Source organism: Neolamprologus multifasciatus, chromosome 3 (genome assembly GCF_963576455.1).
Source record: "Neolamprologus multifasciatus chromosome 3, fNeoMul1.2, whole genome shotgun sequence".
Lineage (NCBI taxonomy): Eukaryota > Metazoa > Chordata > Actinopteri > Cichliformes > Cichlidae > Neolamprologus > Neolamprologus multifasciatus.
The window spans coordinates 11,018,346-11,035,511 of record NC_140441.1 but is presented as its reverse complement, the minus strand read 5'-3'; the positions used below and the strand labels follow the sequence as shown (position 1 = coordinate 11,035,511).

Here is a 17,166-nt window from a genome sequence, read left to right as displayed (position 1 = left end):
ACATGATTCAGGACAGACAAGTAGTTATTCTAAACTTTCCTAGCAGTCCTTCACAAACAGGGAACAGTCTGTCTATTCTCTCCATCTGTCAGCTGCTGCTGGCTCTTCCTCCTCCTCTTCCTCACACACTGCTGAGTTTGTCCTGGTGGATCATCAGGGGTGCAAAGCCTCACAGATGATGGGCAGCAGTGGGTCCCTCAGTCTGTCCTCACTCTGGACACTTGCAGTTGTCACACATGGAAATCAAATGTGTGATAAGCTGCAGGATTCAAACACAAGTGTAACTTATAAACACATGTTCATAGTTTTATTCCACAATCAGAGAGAAAGAAACAGAGAGAGAGTGCAGGACAGACAGACAGGTGACAGTCTCAGGTGTACACACTGCTACAAACAGGAGGATTTAGTGTTTGTGTTATTACGAGTGCTAAACAAGAAGAGTTCCCAGATGGTGCAGTGGACACATGTGTGACTGCTGTGATTGAAGCATCTTTCTTTCAGCTTAACGAGTGAACCGTCAGCTCGTTCAAACACACGTTAAAGTCAGTTTGGCTCGACACCACCGAACAGAGGCAGCAATATAACATAGCTAACATTAACAGTGTAGTGAATCCTGCTTGTGCCGTGATATTCAGGACTGCAAACCGAGCAGCATCACTGACTTTCAGCTTGTTGTGTTTGTGGATATATGACTGACTTTGATTATCCATAAAATCATCACATTCTCTGTGAGATTAAGGTCGAATACTGAACGGCGTATATTTTAAAGTAAAGGCTTTAAAACCAAGTTAACGCTGAAAGTACAAACATCGCTAATGTCACATAACTTTGCCGGCATGTGGCCAACAGTAATGTTTTAATGTTCTTCATTATTAAACATTCGCACATAAATAAGTGACATGATGTTCAGTACTTACTTTTAAAAGTTTACTCTTCGGCCGCTCCACTTCTGCCGTATTTTTCAGCAAAATTATCCACACCCACCACCGCGCTATGAATTGTGGGATATGTGGGACCACGAAGCGTGCACCGGACCACGCTTGATATTTGGGGAAATCGACGGCGCATTTCGAGTATGCGTTTGGAGAACACTTCAGATTGGGACAGCTGCTGTCGCGTCGCTGTGACGTAATAGGTCTCAAAATGCGTACTCGGAAGCGTGTGGTTGCTGAATTGGGACACAGAAAATGAGTTCATGTACCCGTGTAAATGTCATAGCTGCTGGTGAGTTCAGTGGGTTCAGCTCTGACGCTGATTAGGGCAGGGCAATATGGCCAAAAATGTTTTCACAATATATATTTGAAAATTTGCGATAACGATAACTGACAATATAATTGACGCAAGATAAAATACTTTACAACTCCACAAATTTATTAATGCAAAAAACACTATCAATGTATTTTCACTTAAACAAGCAGCTGCTTTTTTATGTGCATTAAAGCTGTATAAAATTTTGACAGTGCAAATGGAAATTCCTCGCTGACAGTTTAACCCAGGGGTCACCAACCTTTAACACCCAAAGAGCCATTTGGACCCGGTTTCCACGCAAAAGAAAACACTGGGAGCCGCAAATACTTTTTGAAATCTAAAATGAAGATAACACTGCATATATTGTTTTTTACCTTTATGCTTTGTGTGAACAACTAAAGTAAGTAAGTAAAGTTTATTTATTAAGTGCTTTTCACAGAGAGGCAGTCACAAAGCGCTGTACACAAATATTAAAATAAACAATACAATCAATAGACATTATATACAATGTAAAAGATCAAATGTAAAGAATGTAAAGAATATAAAATACGTAGATCAACAAAAGGCTTGTTTGAACAGAAAAGTTTTTAACTGCTTTTTAAAAGAATCCACAGAGCAACTAAGGTGTGTTGCTTATGAACTCCATGAAGTGCTACAGAGAAAATTACATTTAATTTATATAATTAACACATTTTGAACTCTTAAAGAAATATAACAAAAGGAAAGACACTCAGCTGAACTAAAATGATCCATGTAGCAAACAAAAACTGTTGTGAGCCGCCACCCTCATATCACCTTTGGGCTTTTGGAGCCTTGACGTGACTTTTAAAAAATAACTGGGAAAACAGCACTATGCTGCTAAAAAAAAAATGAAAAATAGATATTTGCAAAATTCTGCCTAAATATGTATTTTATCTGGTTAATGTGTGTGGGGGGGCGTGGTCTGCAGCGCCGCTGCAGGGGAGGGGGACGCACCTGAGCGGCACCCACAATCACGCCTCGCCACCTTAAAGTCTGTGCTCTCTCTGCTGTTGTGTTGGTGTGTCGGGCTGTGAGCTGAAAAGCTACAGCCGGCTGTGTGTGTACAGCAACCGTGTGTGAAAAGTGGTTAATAAAGAGATGCTGAAAAGCCTGTTCATGCAAACATCGTCGGGTCTGCCGTGATATGTTTACAATAAGACTTATGGTCCCGAACCTCTGCGCACAGCGTCTGCAAATCGGGGCTTTCATCTTTACGCAGAACTGTAAGCTGTCGTCTGTGAGGCGTGAGCGGTGTTTGTTTTTAACATAGTTCATGGTGGAGCTGCTGACATAATGTGGATACGAAGATCCATAACTGGCCTACCTGGGGTTGAAAGTCTTGATAAATGCACGGCGTTTCGGCGGGTACACCGGCTTCCGCGAGTGTGACGCTTATTTTGAGCGATGAAAAAATAATAAGATATAATTTTATTTTTATATTTCAAAATCACAATAATCTTCCAATTTAGAACTACAAGTTAAAAAAAGAACTAAACACAAATAAAATTCATTCATATTTTCCCAAACCACCCGGAGCCGCAGTATAAGGACAAAAGAGCCGAATGCGGCTCCAGAGCCGCAGGTTGCCGACCCCTGGTTTAACCAAACAACATTTCCAGTGGAAATAGGCTGACATATCCTGAGCATAACCATGTAACTAAAAGAACACACACACACACAATACGGTAATATTAAGTTAAAGCACAGTATGCATCACTCTGCAAGGCTCCTGACTAATGCGGTAATGCTCCAACAATCCATCAAGCGGTGCGGTTTTGTAGCTTACCAAAGTCGTACTAAAACATTTTTGACCAATTTTTGAGCTTCGGTGGTTATCTGACAGGACCAAAACCAAACCAGTTCCACACCACTGAAGTTGCACCATTTTTACAAACCAATTCTGGTTCATCTGTTTCATTCAACGATCCGCTTTTGCCCTTCTCATTCTCCATCACGCCATGCTTTTTCTGCCATGTGTATATAAAAACAATGGCACTGCGCCTGCGTATTTTACCCATATTCTATAGCAATATTTCATTTTCTTATTACTGCCTAACATTATACTGGTATTACTGTGAATGGTATGATAAGGCCCAGCCCTAACGCTGACTGAAGGAAACGTGGAAATGACTTTCCCCTGTGCCCGGATCTGTGTGAAACAGGCCCAGGTATCACTGATTTAATCGTAGAACACTATCGCTATGAATAGTAACACTATCACTAACGCCGGGTGATTTTTACGCGATATAATATACCCAACAAAAAAGCACTCATCATCAAAACATATCAAAATATGACAACAATTAGAGTGGTCTTCTGTTATTTTCAACTGTGCCACGTCTAACAAAATGAAAAAAAAGTATTATGGGAGGACCCTAAACAAAAACAAAATCTCCAAAATTACTGAAAAATTTGGAATTCAAGAACAAAAAATTCCTGGACAAAATAATAATGACACTGGAAAGTTGGTCTTTGGTCCACCCATTCCTGGGACATTTGAGACTTCCCTGGTGAAGGCACAGTCTCCTCAACACGCGAACAGCTGCAGGAGAGAGAAACAAAAAAAAGGCATTTTTTGAGAGGGTAAAAACGACCACTTCACTAAAATATAATTCCCCTGTAAATCACCACTTTGTGATATTTATTCCTAACCACTGCACTAAAAAAGGATAACATGCAAATCCCAGGTCCACTTTTACTTACATTACTACACGCAGGGTACACACTTCCCGTCCAAGATCGCCTGATTTTATACACCCGGTGGAATCCACTCAAAACCTCCTTTACCCTCTATCACTATTGCTGGGTGAAAATCACCCAAACAGATGCCTGTAGGAAAAAGCGGGCTTTGGGGTAGGGAAACAGCCTTCAAAGATGTCAAAGACAGTGCTGAAGCTACGCAAGGACCCATGACACTCAGACAAATGCAACATATTGCAAATCGTGTAAATATCCCCCAGCGATAGTGTTCTGGTTAAAATGATTGGTTATAAATATCCTAAAATGTTAAATGAACATTTCTAATTCGTGTTGTGGCAGCTGCAGTTTCAGCGATAAGATTAGGACCAGCCCCCCGCTATATAAAAGGCTTGGTGTTGATGTAGGCTTTCCTTTCTGTCTCACTATCAGGCTGCTGCTACTCCCCTCCCCACCCTCCGCTCACAGATGGCTGCTGTAAGATTGCTCCTGTTTTTGCCTCTAGCATCTGTTTCTGCAGGTTAGTCAAACACACTTACATTTTTAAAATTTCTTCTCAAGCCAAAAGCTCATGAGTAAAGTGAACAATGTTAATGCTAGCTGAGCTCCATTTAATTAACATGGGAAGTTAATTAGTGCCCAGTTAATGGTTTTGTTTGTAAAGGTTTAAGTGCTGGCTGGAGGATGTTTGCCTCCAACAGACAGTAAGAAATCCTATAATTTCCATTAATGTTCATTGCTTATGATCACATGAACTGACTGATTACATAAGCATGTTAATTTGTCACACGTCTTTTTCTCTTAATTAGTTCAAATATTCATTTGTATCTTTGTCACACTCGCTTCATACATTATTAGCTGTCCCAGAAGCATCTGTAGCTTTCACTTTCTCTTCCTTTTTTTTTTTTTTTTTTTTTACATGTTATCTTACGGATGCAGACACTCTCTACAGTCCCCTTCACTCTTAATTTGAGTGTAATTTATTTACCAACAACAAACAAAAAATTAAGCTGACTGATGACAAATGTTTTAACTATATTAGACTTTAATGTCATTAAATTATTTTCGTCATATACTTGAAGCCTGACATGGTGACTGTGGTTATAATAATCATTGATTCATCAAAGTGTTTGTGTATATCTTGCTGGTTTGAAGGAGTTAATGCACCTCAAGATAACATTTTTAAATTTCTATCACACTTCTTCTTTTGGCTGCTCCCTTTAGGGATCAGCGCAGCAGATGCAAATGTCAAATGTGCAGTTTTAACATCAGTTCCATGCATTAAACAGAAATAAAAATAAAATAATAAAAATAAACATAGACGCATTAAGCGGAGATAAAAACGGATGATTTTTGTCTTCAGCGCTACAGCTGGGTTTGCAGGCGAAGCTTGGAGATGACGTCACTCTCCACTGTCAGATTATCACAGATGAAAGGATCTCAGTGCTGAAGTGGAGCAGAGCTGACCTGAATGCAGATGGCTACGTCTACTTCTACAGGAACAAACGCTCCTATGAAAACTACCAACATCCATCTTTTCATGGCCGAGTGAAGCTGAGGGACCCGGAGATGAAGGATGGAGATGTTTCTCTGATCCTGAAGAACGTCACGTTTAATGATGCTGGGATGTATGAGTGTCACATAGCTGTGAGGAACCCTGTGAGAAGTAAAAGAGTTCACACTGAGATCAGTCACTTCATCGACCTCACAGTCACAGGTGAGTTTGTGAGTTTGTAAGTTTGTCACCCACAAAAAAACGACATTGTCTCATTTACAATTCAGTTAAAATGTTCTCCACTTATCACGTTAAAATATACATAATGAATGTGTTTAAATTCATTGACAGTCCCTCTGCTCACTTCTAGTTTGAGTATGAAGGGTGAAGTCGTAGCATGCTGCTAACACAGAGGCTAACAGAGCATCTGTGGACCGTCAGCAGCCATAAATTTATCTAACTTAAAAATGTCATTTAAATGTTTCCACACTTTACTAAACCTTTGTCAAACTGTTTTTTTTATGAACTTTTACCTGTACACACACACACACACACACACACACACACACACATACATGTTGGTTCACTGCTTTTTTGGTGTTTGAAGGCTTCTTCTCTGACAGCTGATTTTTCTTCTGCAGGTGAAACGCATGAAAATATGCTGGAGAGACACATCGTGAAAAGAGAAGATGGAAGTGGAAACATGTTTGACATGCAACAGGCTGGAAATCCACCTGTCCTCGTGTTTGCTGGTGTTACTGCCATTATCATCCTCATCATTGTTGTTCCTGCATTTCTTTTGTTTGTGCTGCTCCTTAAAACCATAAGAAGCAAAAAACTAGCTGTGCCTCCTAATCTTTTTTTCTTTTTTTTAAAGAAACTTTAAACAATGATATTTACTTTCTTGCAACATCATTTTAGTACATTTATCAAGTAATCCAAACTAAAAGAAATTCTCTGTTTCGGTTGAGCAATTTTACAGTATTTAGAGGGGAAAAAAATGAAAAAGAAAAAAGCACTCAACAAGTTGTCTGAAGAAAAGTCTAACACAACTTTGCCAGTTGTCTAGATATCATTAAACTTTAAAATTGAATTTTTTTTAAAAAAAAAATGCTAAAAATAGGTTTAGACTTTGTTGGGATCTTACAAAAAAAGCAACCATGAAGTAAAGGAGATTTTCCATGAAACAGAAATGACTGATTCTGGGTCAGAAATCATCACCAATGATGATCCAGACCTCAGGATTAAAAAGGAACAGTTTTAATGATAAAATGATTACTGAAGATGTGCCGCTGGCCTTGAAGCTGAAAAGAGTTGAACTCGGGATACATTTCAAGTTGCTGAGTTAAATAGCAAAAAAATTTTATTAATTAAAAAGATGAGCTTTTAAAAATGTGTAGTTTGAGTTTCTCCTTTTCCTCTTTAACTTCATTTCCCATAGTGAACATCTGAGCTTCAGCCCTTTGCACTGTTTCCCCGCCTTCTTTGAACTTTCGCGGTTTCTGTTCTCGCACACGCTCTGCGTAAATAATTTGATTGGGTGAGCAGCAGGGATGACTTATAATGCACGCAAGTGATCTGTGTTTTCGGCCAGATTAAAATATATGGGAATAAGAACTGTATGTATGAGAAAAGGTCCGCAGTGTGATCGGTAATAGATCTGGCTGCAGATCCAGTCTGTGGTTTGCATATCGGTGATGTGGCATTAGATTAAAAAAAAATGCTCAGTGGATAAACATGAATTCAAACCTCCACACAGGTTTATGTTAAAGGTAAAAACAGATTTGTTTGAAGGTTGATGATTAAAGGAGTTGTATCAGCTCTGCAAGCAGAAAACTGAACAGAACCTTAGTCTTAACGTCCTCATATTAATACAGGAAGTTACTGAACACATGAGACAGAAGCACCATGTTTTCATTATGCTCACCTCAAACAAGCCAACTGATGATGCTCAGGTAACAGCAGTGGACGGAAAAAGGCTGGAATTTGTATCAATCTAATAAACGTTAAGTTTATTAGATTGATACATATTTGCCAACAACACAGTGTACATCACTGTGACAACAGCGTTTGCTTTCATTCAAAGGCTTTATGGCTTTTCCTATAATACCTGGTGGGCCGGTCTCTAGTCAAAATGCCCGGGCTGATTTTTTTGACCCAGTCCAGCGCTGGGGGCAAGTGTGCGTTCATAGAAGCAGTAAGTCACATTGGGAACATATTTTATTTCTGTTGCAGTTAATGTTACTATTACCTTGTGTTAGCAGCTATGCTGTAGGAATAAAGTAAGTAGTAGCCTGGCCCCACAGGATATTCCTCATTTCTAAGTTGTTTCAGTTATTGTGGAGAGTTAATATTCACAAAGATTTTACCTGATGGAGTTACTATGCTAGTGTACAAATCTGTTCTTGTTTTTAAAGCCTGCGTAAACATGGCGGCCTTTGAGTGAGCAATTGTGTCCACTGGAGGGTGGTGTTGACTCACAAATGAAGGAATTGGCCTAAATTGATTATGATTCTGTGTTTATGCTAAGCTCTTTTTCTGGTATCTGGTTCTGTCCATTTGTAATCTTGTATGGTGTTCTCTGTAATGCTGAAGTGAGAGATGTTTATGTTATTTCTTATTTGTATTAATTTCAGAACCACATCCTTACTTGCCAGCGAGAGCGTGTGTTCGATGTGGGCTCGTGGTAAATAAAGTTCTTCCACTCTGACATCATTCACGTCTCTGACGTTATTACCAGGGAACAGCACAGAATCACATTTCAGAGAAAGTGGTCCAGGGCGTCCACTATAACCGCATAGTTTTAATTTCAGTGGCAGATCTCACACATGCTACTCACTGCTGTAAAACTGAAAATGAGGTTTAGTGATCAGAAAACTAAAAAGCTAGAGCCATAAGGTTCTTACCACATTAAGAAACTGTGATTATGAAAGTTTAAGGCTGACTTGAGAACTGACACGACTGACAAACACTCAAGAATATCGTTACACAACATGGTGACTGATCTCTCTGACTTTATGAAGATCATTTGGAGACATTTCACTTTTGTGTTGAAACCACAGAATAAATTCTTTGATTTGGATTTAGTGTTTCACTTTAAAATTCCACTTTACTGAAAGGTCATGAACAACACCAGATCCTAATCCACTCTGTGTCAGCTGCTTTATATTCACACTGAGGTGACCTGTAATGATTCATATTCTGCATGATTGAACTTCCTCCTGCACTCTTTGTGTTTCTCTGCAGTAACAGATTTAGAACAAATCGCCCTTTTTTTCCTTCCTCAGTTAAAAAAAAAGACTTCTAGATGGTGTGTGACAGATTTTATGATGAGGATGATGTTTGAATATTTGCGTCTTCTATGATGATCGCTCAAGTTGCTCTTCTGCCACCTGGAGGCTTGAAAGTGTTAAAGCATCAATCTGCAGCTCAGTGAAAGTGACATCAGAATAAGCAGCACAGCCAAAGAATCCTGAACAAACTGAAGTGTTTGCAGTACAGCTGCAGTGCTGACGGGCAGTAGTGGTTTTTGATATGGGCGACATGGGCGGTCGCCCAGGGCGGCATCGTGGTTGCTTGCTGCTGAAGTCAAAGTAAACTTTATTGTCATCTCCACTACGTACAGTCCAGTATATAGAGAGACGAGACGACGAGGCTCCAGTTACAGCAGTGCAAGTAAACGAACAATTAATATAAGAAGAGTAAGAAAATAAATATACACTTTAGGACTCGGGGTAAAGGGATCAATAACAATTTAAAATTTACAGTTTGATGATTTAAAGTCTCACACACAACCCGTCAAAAGGGGAGGGGGGGGGGGCTGCTTTCAAATGGAGCACATTTCATTCATAATGTTGTAAATCCAAGCCCATTATGTATTCATGATTTGAATCCTGGGTTGTGCGAAATCCCAGAAATAAACCCTAGACAAAGTGAATCTGTGAACTAAGGTGTAGGTCTGTTAGGTTATGATCCTCGGGTTGGGAGGTGGGTGTTCATACTGGAGGGCAAAATTAAAACCAGTGGAAGACAGACAAGAAAAGTTCAAAGCCATCAGGAGCTCAGTTTAGAAAAAAGAAAAAAGAAAAGGAGAAGAAACAAGCAAAAGATGAAGGTAAGCAGATGTGTGATTGGATAATGGCAGGTCATCCTGAAATCACTAAGGAAATTATGTTGGTTACAGTTGCTCCAAGAAGAAATGATAAAAATAGTAACAGTAACAGACTAAACTCCAAATAATACATTATGTAACAGATTTTACACATTTAAGAAATAGCACTAATGTGTAGAGATCACTCAATTATAAATATCAAGGATTAACAGAGGTAATTATAAATAACTATCAAGAAAATTGTCAAGAATATTCCAGAGTAGAAAAGAGCGTGTGTAAAAAGGATGTAACTATTGAGGTGTTTACAGCGTGTTAGATGGAGGAGTTGTACAGGGAGATGTCCACAGGCAGGAACGATTTCCTGTGTCGTTCAGTGGTGCTTTTTGGCAATTTCACCCTCTCACTGAACGTGCTCCTGTGACTGACCAGCATGTCATGGAGTGGGTGGGAGGTATTATACAACATTATCTTTATCTTGGACAACATCTGCCTCTCAGACACCACCCTAACAGGGAGAATTCGCGCAGGGCGCCAAACAGGCTAGGACCGCCACTTCTGATGGGTCACATTTCACTTCCCCTCAAAGTGAGAAATCAGATTCAAGCACTGGTGTAGTTTGAGTACTTTCACACAAAAAGTTAAAGCTGTTGTGTTAATATTTAAAGTGCTTTGATTATTTTTGGATAACAAGAGAACAGCTCTGAAAGAAAAAAGCACATAAACAGAAACTGACTTCATATAATTCAGCTTTATTTTTGAGCAGCTGATAGTAGCTACAAGCTAAATCCTCTTTTGTCTAAACACATCACTTCCTGCATCTGTTACAAATTAAAAGCCTTTGTAGGAACACTTCGATTGGATGTCTGACCTAGGGTTTTATTGTGAAGCACTTACAGGAACTTGCAGTAGGAGCGTGAGATGAAATAGAAATGCTGTGCAGTCTATATAAAGGTTAAACGTTACAGAGATTCACGTAAAGATGATCGTGAATCCTTTTTATTCTATTAAAAAGCTTCTGTGATGGTTTTAATATGACTGATTATTGATTAATGATCAGGTTTGTTGTTGATCAGCTGTCAAACGCGAAGCCCACCAGACGTTTATTTAAGTAACGTGACCTTCTTCGTTATTACGCACGTGTTTCTGATCCCACCCACAGACTGTTTTTGTTCGTCCTCAAGACAAAAACAGTCGTCGGAGCGCGAAGCTGATAACAAACCCACCTGTCATGACACTCGGGAGTTTTATTTTCAAATCGAACTTCGACATCGTCCGGATTAGAATTAGGATGAAGGGATAAGGGATGTTCTGTTCCCATGAAATCTCACCAGCCTTGGATATTTAGCGAGCTTGAAGAGTCGGGTCAGCAGAACAATGAGGCGGAAATGTCTCTGCTGGGCTCACCGTGACTGCAGGTGAGCGTTAACTCATTTTGACTCCATCAGTGTCATACAGGAGCTTTCTTCATATTTATCATATGAACGCGTCTGTAAGTGGACCTCGTGGCCTCACTGCACAAAAACAGTTACTGACACGAAGTCTTTCTTTTTTCTTTTTGTTTGTTGGCTGTTTGTCTGTGTCTGTTTGTGCACGCTCACATAAAAAGTGGGTGTTTTGCTGTCCTCTTCCTCCGCCCGTAACACACTATTTGGGCGCCGCCTGAATCAGAGTGAGGACAGCTTACATATAAATTAGACATGAGACCAGCAGCAGCTATGAACACTCAGTGCGCCAATTATTTCAGATGTGAATAAATAAGAGCTGGAACTTTAATTTGGATCTACTACTCCGTGCGTTCAGGTCTGACGCTGATCAAGAATGAAAGAAACCTGGACTGGATCCCTTTAGTCTCTGTCTAGCCCTTACTGATTGAAAGTTATCGGTGATAAAGATCCTCTACATGTAACTGAATACTTTCCTGAGCTGCATTCTAGCAGCTGCAGTTCTAGACTTGAAGGCATCAGGACCAAACATGGGTGCCAAAACGAATGAAATTAATACATAATTATTGAGAACATCAGTGGACATTTAATTATTTATATGTTTGTTTCATTAAATCATAATCAACTAAAGCAGATTTGTTTCACCCGAAAATGATTTTTTTTTTCTGTTCTGATGGGGGAAGGGGGAAGAATTCAGTTGAGCTTCCTGTTAACCCACTGGTGAACTGTCACATTTAAAAGTCTAAAAAGAAAATCGGAAATCAAAGTTTTTGGTTTTTTTCTATTGATTTGTTGACTTTTTTCTGTCTGAAATGTCATACATTCTTCATTTTACTGCATTTTTAAAGTGAGGATTATATATGGTTCTACTTTCCGGTGTGACTGTAGTTTCAAATAGTTTTGTTTTTAAAGTGACCCACCCTCACTCTAAGGACTGGTAGGCATGTCTGGAATGTGAGCTGCTTCTTTCTGTTTAGGTCAGGGCTGCTATAATCTTCTTCCTCTGGCTTGTCACAGATGGCTTCTGTGAGATTTATCCTGTTTTTGTCACTAATTTCTGTGTCTCCAGGTGAGTCAAACAGTTTTTTCCTTGCTTATTCTTTCTGTAACTAAAGGCAGCTTTATAAATGAGCGAGTTCTGTTCGTGTCTCAATGTTTCATTTAATTTACGTAAAAAAGGTTATTGGCACCCAGTCTAAAGGTGATAAACTCACTCTCGCTTAACAGGTAAAATCTCGCTACTAGGTTGTGACCCCTTTGTGACAACCCTATATCCCTCTTTTTTTTTTTTTTTTTAATCCGGTGTTGTATTCACATTTATGCCTTTGTTATTAGGCAAAGGTTTAATATTATGGGTATTAATGTTCCTTTAACAGTTATTCAGCATTTCTTAGAAACTGATTGGGATATAATGTGTCACATATGATCCTTCTGAATGATATTAGTCAAGTTTAAAGCAGAAATAGTATTTCAGTGACAAGTTATAGACCACAATCACTTTTTGGCAGGTTGGAAATTGCATATTATCAGTTTTATTGTTCCTGTACAAGTTATTCAGCAGTTCTTGGAGAGTTTTTGGGATACAATATATCACATGTAACCCTTCTGGAATATATTCAACAAGTTTGAAGCCGAAATATTGTTTCAGTGAGAAGTTATAGGCCACAATCACTTTTTGGTAGCACTAAAGTGCCATGTTCTCAGTCGTTATTCGGAACAAACAAGAAAGAGTCATGGTGATACTGGCACAATAGGTCTTTATTGTTTTAACTACTATTCGACAGTCTTATAACAAATATGAGCAACGAGAGCAGACATACTAAACCTGTAGGCATTAATTATTCCATCGTGATGCGTGTAGTCATTCGTGACTGCGCTACACACTGAAAGCAACCTTCTGATAAGCGTCATAATTCGGTTACAAGAAACGTTAAAGTTCCATGAATGCATACCTTTGCCTAATAACAAAGGCATAAATGTGTTTGGGTCCCCACCCCCGTTATATAAGTTGCACGGAAGTAGCTGGCAACGCAAGTAATCCGGGCGCTGCAGCTTTAAGCAGCTGCGCGCGCTCCCACGGACGGCAATCACTTTCTGGCACAACACCGGCTAATGCCGCGTTCCTAGTCGGAAGACGGAATTTTCGAGAATGAGCGCGTCATCAGGAAACGAGTGGAATGAGTCACGCAGAGATCCGGCTGATTGCAACTGACAAAGGAATTAAACTTTCTCTTTTTGTAACTGGTTAAAATAAATAAATAAATAAATAAATAAATTATTGATATAAAATGGGTTATAGATCACATCGTAGTACATGCATTACTTTTAACTGCAAACTTTGAATGTAATTATTTTCTTCATTGAGCTGTGAGGGAAAAAAATAATAGTAATTCTTGAAGACTTTTAGAAAGGATAGAATGGGACTGAGAATCAACTATGACAGCATCAGAGTTCACAAGTGCACTTTTGGGTAAATATCTAATAATTAGCAAACATCCACACAGCTGTAGTTGGCAGATGACTGGTTATCATGTGTCAGGTTTGCCTCTTATTATAGAAAGAAACTTTAGGGGTTTCAATCGATGCATGTTTTTACTGTGTGTTTTGACATTTTCTTAATATTTAATTAATTCAGGTGTGTAAAGCTGTAATAAAAAACGAAATCACGCTTTTGTTCTGTATCCTTCCTCCACTGTCTACCTTGTTGATGGTTGTCCCTGTTGCTCGCTCAGAGATAACAGCATACATGTTTGGATGGAGAGAAACAGTTGGATTACTGCAAAAAGAATAATCATACTTTAACTATAGTTTACATTTTTTTAAAAGTGTAAGTAAATCAAATCCAACTAAAAGCAATACTTTGAAAAGTTTACATTCCTTGAGAACACCACAGCATTGGGAAACTCAATATTACAAGTGATGTTGAAAACAAGGAGAGGACAATTCTTGGAAATCAAAGGGAGTTTGGTCGTAGCCTCCTCTTGGGTTTTGCTATGACGACACAGGACTAAAGGAGAGAAAAAAAAGAGGAAATGCAGGTTTGTGTGTAGGTTTGGTCACATAGATGGATCAGAAGACCATGTGTGGTTTTTATTACCCAGTTACTAAGTTTTGTCAATCAATTACATTTTCAGTTAAAGTTTGCCAAATGTTGAAACAAGTGTATAAAAATAATATATATTCTAAAACTGTCATATTATATATGCTTGTTGTTGTCTGTAATGCAATATAATAAAACTAAAGCCCCATTCGGGCCTACCACCTCTGCTCTGCTTTACTAGCTGAAAAGCAACCATATAGAGGGTAAGAGTGGACAGAATCGCAAAGATGGATTTTAAATATGCTCTCTGAATCTATATTGATATAGTGCATCTCAAACATCTGTGCTACTATATCTATAAAGCTGGTGTATGTTGCGGATTTTCAGGGTCGGTGTAAAGTCTTGACTGTAAAACATTTCAAAGTAATGTGCTCGTGTAATCACATTACACTATTCAATAATCAAATAAGTTACTGAACAAAATTCAGTAACTACATTAAAGTTAAGGACATTTTGAGCATTTTAAGGAGATTTTTTTTTTTTAGTTAGAAAACACAAACACTGCAGTTGTCTTTACTCGCGAGGGCAGTCACAGAGCGCTCGTCCTCGCAGGAGGCACTCACGGACTCGCGCTCTGTCACTGTCTGCGTTCTTTATTTATACAAGCTTGTCACATGTGTGTACAAAGATAACAAAGTTATTCCAAGAACTCAGAGCTGAGGTTCCCCTTTTCTAAGTCTGTATGTTCTTAGAAAAGACCTGAGGTTGTTAGTTGCTAAATAAGTTTATCATACAAGAGTTTATGTGACAAGTCACGTAGACATGTGGATTGCTTAGTGATCCATAACAAGAGCACATTTCATGTAGCTGATCTATGTACAATTTTCTTTTGACACACTGGTATGTTGATGACATTAATCTCCATCACTCGCTCTCACGGTCTCTCTCTTTATCTAATCTTTCAGTACATAGCATGGTCTAGATTTAAATTCTCTTCATTCCCATTCTCTTGTTCTTCTTCTTTTTTTTTTTTTTTAAACATAAAGTGAACTTTTTAAATCATGCACAGAGAACCTGATATGGTTACAGCGCTAAATACAGAGAGGAGATGTTTTCACGCCTGAGATTGGTGAAATTTTCCTTCAAACTTTGTTTGGTCAACGGTGGTTTGTTTAAAAATATTAAATGTCGTGTTTTAATGTCAGTTTCATGCATTAAAAATGTCTTTGCAATAAGAAAATTGATCATTCTTTTCTTCAGCTCAACAGCAGAATATGCAGGTGACGCTCGGAGATGACGTCACTCTCCAGTGTCAGATTACTACAGATGAAAGAATCTCAGTGCTAAAGTGGAGCAGACCTGACCTGAACACAAACGGCTACGTCTACTTCTACAGGAACAAACGCTCCTATGAAAACTACCAACATCCATCTTTTCATGGAAGAGTGAAGCTGAGGGACCCGGAGATGAAGGATGGAGACGTTTCTGTGATCCTGAAGAACGTCACGTTTAATGACACTGGGATGTACGAGTGTCACATAGCTGTGAGGAACCCTGTGAGAAGTAAAAGAGTTCACACTGAGATCAGCCACTTCATTGAGCTCACAGTCACAGGTGAGTTTGTCATGCCAACAACAAGTGGAGTGCGTCCATAATGTCGTAGTTAGCATGTTCACTTAGCAAGTTCAAGCCCAGCTGACACAAAACCTTTGGGCTTTAGTCAGCAAAGACATATGTGTGTTTAGTGTCACATGTCAGATAAAACATGCTGAGCTGCTCACTCTGTTGCGAGTAGCTTTAATACAGAAAATGACATGCACTGAGCTAGCAGCTCTAACTACTGTATATCAAGGGTAAAGTTGTAGCATGCTGCTAACATAGATGCTTTCGGTCAACAGCCAAACACATTTTATGTAACTTGACATCTCCTTAACTGTAACTGACTGAAGCTGTTCTCCTGCTAGTTTTACCTGCTGAACACTTTAAAGCTCACATCTGAGGGTTTCTTCTCTGACAGCTAATCTTTGCTCTGCAGGTGAAGTGCATGAAAACATGTTGGAGAACCACATCATGGAAAGAGAAGATGCTGATGGAAACACTGAGGTTGAACAGGTTGAAGCACAGACTATCCTGATTGTTGCTGCTGTTGCTGTTGTCATTGCTGTTGCTGCAGCTGTTGGTTTGTTAGTGTTGCTTCTTAAGAGAAATAAGAAGCAGCATCGAACATCCTACTGAGGAAGAATCAGTCCTGCTGATTACAAACAACATCCATAATTATTTAAATATATTTAATTTAAAGTGAAAATGATAAGATCACAAACTGTTTGTTTATTAGATGACAATTTGTAACCATTAAAACAATTAAACACTGTCCTCACATATCTATTATAAAAATGCCCTCATAACTACATTTATAATTATTAATACTAGTTAAATATATACACCTAGAGAACAAATCTTGCTTATTGAAGCTAGTCTGTGCATTCAAAGCAGTGGTAGGAAACTTTGCGTGCACACATTTGCATGTATGGAAATGACACATGGATATTTGTGCTTGCAGGTGCACTGCAAGCATTGTATCTACTGCATATACATGGACACATTAGAATTACTAACATAACTGAAATGTATGTGTTTAGACTTTGAACCATCTGGAGTACCAAGAAAATCCATGCAAAAAGGCCACAGCCAAGATTTGAACCGGGAACTTTCTTGCTGTGAGGCGACAGTGCTAATCACATCAAATTATAATAATAAAAGTTAAGTAGTGTGTGACTTTAGTGGATGCTGATGGAAATGTGAGGGTGGGGGGGTGATGTGTTGTTAAGACTGTTGTAAAATGTCAGAAAAGGTCAAATTTGATCCAAACTGAAAGTAAAGGGTTGAGGAAAGATTAAACGCTGAAACTTCAGTAACTACGTTTATCAAGTACACCACACTGAAGGAGATCTCTGCTTTCCATTAATGTCAAATCAAGTAACGTTTTAGACATTGTGGGTGATAATTTTGAAACTACCTCACTTCCTCTGTCACACCATCACATGATGTCAGACATTTTATCCTTACACTCTTTTATTTGAGTAGTGTTACATTTGGAGAAAACAAAAACAAA

At 38.9% G+C, this 17,166-nt stretch overlaps 2 protein-coding genes and 1 long non-coding RNA gene across 7 annotated transcripts in view; 2 read left to right on the top strand and 1 right to left on the bottom strand.

Annotated features, from left to right (window-relative positions):
• The window catches only part of LOC146521574 (coxsackievirus and adenovirus receptor-like), a 26,511-nt gene extending 18,340 nt beyond the window's left edge, over window positions 1-8,171 (top strand). For both annotated transcript variants that reach the window (XM_085155123.1, XM_085155121.1), the window contains exon 5: window positions 6,103-8,171. In XM_085155123.1, the coding sequence (XP_085011249.1) occupies window positions 6,103-6,347 (245 nt within the window). In that variant the 3' untranslated portion in view covers window positions 6,348-8,171. The remainder of the gene's footprint in view (window positions 1-6,102) is intronic.
• LOC146521575 (uncharacterized) lies at window positions 2,042-4,288 on the bottom strand. The gene is made up of 2 exons (XR_014873420.1): window positions 3,973-4,288; window positions 2,042-3,811 (listed from the first exon to the last, which is right to left on the bottom strand). It is a non-coding gene; the product is annotated as an uncharacterized LOC146521575 (long non-coding RNA).
• On the top strand, window positions 4,362-17,166 carry LOC146521573 (myelin-oligodendrocyte glycoprotein-like). Of its 4 annotated transcripts, none has more exons than XM_085155299.1 (4): window positions 10,540-10,987; window positions 11,992-12,083; window positions 15,315-15,668; window positions 16,090-17,166. In XM_085155299.1, the coding sequence occupies exons 2-4, from the start codon at window positions 12,032-12,034 to the stop codon at window positions 16,287-16,289; spliced, it is 606 nt and encodes a 201-aa protein (XP_085011425.1). In that variant the 5' UTR covers window positions 10,540-10,987; window positions 11,992-12,031; the 3' UTR covers window positions 16,290-17,166. The 4 variants fall into 4 exon arrangements, with proteins under 4 accessions (XP_085011424.1, XP_085011425.1, XP_085011426.1 ...); XM_085155300.1 differs by having other exon boundaries at window positions 10,542-10,987; window positions 12,032-12,083; XM_085155298.1 differs by lacking the exons at window positions 10,540-10,987; window positions 11,992-12,083; window positions 15,315-15,668 and adding exons at window positions 4,362-4,486; window positions 5,330-5,683.

What these genes read in the sequence shown, in the direction of transcription:
- LOC146521573 (XM_085155298.1), top strand. Translation starts at nt 4,435, where the DNA reads ATGGCTGCTGTAAGATTGCTCCTGTTTTTGCCTCTAGCATCTGTTTCT. An exon ending in TCTAGCATCTGTTTCTGCAG is followed by an intron (nt 4,487 to 5,329) that starts GTTAGTCAAACA and finishes TTTTGTCTTCAG; the next exon opens with CGCTACAGCTGGGTTTGCAG. An exon ending in CATCGACCTCACAGTCACAG is followed by an intron (nt 5,684 to 16,089) that starts GTGAGTTTGTGA and finishes TTTGCTCTGCAG; the next exon opens with GTGAAGTGCATGAAAACATG.